At 49.7% G+C, this 2,411-nt stretch overlaps 1 protein-coding gene across 1 annotated transcript; it reads right to left on the bottom strand.

The window, feature by feature from the left end:
- Positions 1-984: 984 nt before the first annotated feature.
- On the bottom strand, positions 985-2,199 carry LOC101973874 (bcl-2-like protein 1). Its single transcript, XM_005318525.2, has 3 exons — positions 2,016-2,199; positions 1,788-1,789; positions 985-1,515 (listed from the first exon to the last, which is right to left on the bottom strand). Exons 1-3 carry the CDS (start codon positions 2,185-2,187, stop codon positions 985-987), a joined length of 705 nt encoding a protein of 234 aa, XP_005318582.1. The 5' UTR covers positions 2,188-2,199.
- Between the last annotated feature and the right edge of the window lie 212 nt (positions 2,200-2,411).

The raw sequence follows: 2,411 nt of genomic DNA, 5'->3' as shown, positions 1-2,411 counted from the left end.
GGCAGCCACCCAACACAATGATGCCACATGATGATCTTGCAGGAAGTGAGTCCATCTATTCACTGCCACATTATTTCCATGGTGTTTCACAAAAGTGTCTCAGCAGCTGTGGTCCTGGATCCAAGTCTCTAGGTAATCATTCAAGTTAAGTGGCCATCCAACTTGCGATCTGACTCACCAATATCTGCATCTCCTTGTCCATGCTTTCCATGCACAGTGCTCCTCCAAAGAAGAAAAAGGCCACAATGCAACCCCAGCTTATCTGAGGCCATAAATAGGTCTGGGGCAACAGTCTTGGGCCCAGGTGGTCACTCGGTCATGGTCCTGGGAGTCAGGAGAAAGGAGATGAAGGGACTAGGGTGGTGCTAAACTGCAAGGACCATGCTAGCTTTTGCATGAGGTACTTCCCGAAGCTATATTGTCCTCTCTCCAAGATGGGACTAGACTCTACGCAGAGGCCTCTGGAAAACATTCACACTAGGAGTGGGGACTTTGTCCAGGCCAGTGGTGGAGGAGGAAGTCCTGATCCTGACTTCTTTATCCCAAGCAACCTGAATTTCTAATTAGCCAAAAGTGGCCTCTAAATGGTTCTTGGGGGATAGAGATAGAAGGAATAGGGGCCCAGGTCCAGAGAGGGATGGGTAATGATAATCAACTCTGAGGCTACAAACATTAAAACAAAGGCAATCTAGTCTTTTTCTGGGGAAGAGGTTCAAAAACCACCCTTTCAGTCTTCATGGGACAGATTTTGGGAAAATATTGTAGACTTTGATGCCAAGATAACTGAGATATTCAGGAAGGTGGCTGTCAAAGAAGTGTAGTAGTTCTAGAAAACTAACTGCAGGAAACCAGGTCTTAGGTCCAAAGCAGTGAAGGATGGCGGGCGTAGATGTATGTAACGAATGGTTCTTCTGGGGCAATGGTGGCTGGACAGAGGGATGTGGTGGGGCAAGGTGGGAGGGTGAGTGGGTGGTCAGGGTCTGGTCACTTCCGACTGAACAGCCAGCCCAGCAGAACCATGCCAGCCACAGTCATGCCCATCAGGAAATAACAGTTGAAGCTCTCCTGGCGCATCCAGCTATTCACTGCCACATTATTCACATGGCATTCCACAAAAGTGTTCCAGCCGCCGTGGTCCTGGATCCAAGTATCTAGGTGATCATTCAGGTAAGGGGCCATCCAACTTGCAATCTGACACATCAACACCTTCATCTCCTTGTCTCTGCTTTCCAAGCACAGTGCTCCTCCAAAGGAGAAAAAGGCCACAATGCGACCCCAGCTTACCTCATCCCAGAAGAGTTTGTCCATTACCTGTTCAAAAGTGTGACGTGCTGTCTCTGGGGTGAGGCGGAGCTCCGCTGTCAGGTCATGGAATGCCTGCCAGTACTGCCCTTCAAAGTTGTCTCCTGCCTCCCTCAGTGCTGGCTTCACGGCTACCAGGGGGACCACGTCTGGGGCATCCAAACTCCTGTTATGGCCAGCGGCTCCACTCGCCATGGGACTGTCCCCATGATGCTGGTGAAGCCAGATTTAAAGTTAGGTAGTCAGTGTAGTTAGGTAAATCAGGTCTAATATTGAGTGAAATCTAAAATGGAGGCCATGCTGAGAATGACTCAAGGAAAACAGGACAACTCATGGAATGTTTATGAAGTCCTGAAAAGGCCCTAGGCCAAAGTCCACCTCAAAGAAGTGTTAACCAACAGCCCCAACAGATTTGGAAATAGCCCATCCCAGAGAAGTGATAATCCCATCCCAAAAGGTGATAATTAGGCCCACCTGTGTCCCACCCCTTGGGCCTTCCAACCTACATTCCATCACCAAAACTATAAAAAGGGGAAACAACCGCACTTCCACGGATTCCACCTTTTGGGTCCCCTTCTTCCTCCGGGAGAAGTCTTTTCTTCTGTCCTTTAATAAACTTCTAATCTCTACTCTGACCTTGCCTCGGCGTGCTTCTTTGGTGTTATTCTTCAACATCAGGGAGCAAGAACTCGTCACCGGTCAACAGCGGTAACACTGGGATGGGTTGCCGTTGGTGGCATTGCTGGGCCCCGCTTCTGATTCAGCCCTTTCTGGGGCTTGAATGCGGTTCTCTTCCTCACAGCCAAGCTGGTTCCAGCTGTCTCCTTTCTGGGAAAGCTTGTAGGACAGAAAGTCTATCACTAGTTCCAGGTTTCTCTGAGGCATTTTTAAAATAGAGGTGGGCTCAACCAGTCCAGTGTCCAAAACACGCGCTTACCCACTGAATCTGGTCTCTGCTTAATGATTTGCTTCTAAGATGAAAAGCCAAGATAATGTTCCATAGACGTGCCCTCTGGGCCATTGCCGACCCTCTGGAGGAGCGTGAGATCTGCTGCGGTTCGCCTAAGCACATCCAGGAAGACGGCAGGCCTGAGCCCCACTCCCGCTGA

This window comes from Ictidomys tridecemlineatus, chromosome 8 (assembly GCF_052094955.1).
Source record: "Ictidomys tridecemlineatus isolate mIctTri1 chromosome 8, mIctTri1.hap1, whole genome shotgun sequence".
Classification (NCBI taxonomy): Eukaryota; Metazoa; Chordata; class Mammalia; order Rodentia; family Sciuridae; genus Ictidomys; species Ictidomys tridecemlineatus.
The sequence above is the reverse complement of the archived record's forward strand: the minus strand, read 5'-3'. Positions and strand labels throughout refer to the sequence as shown.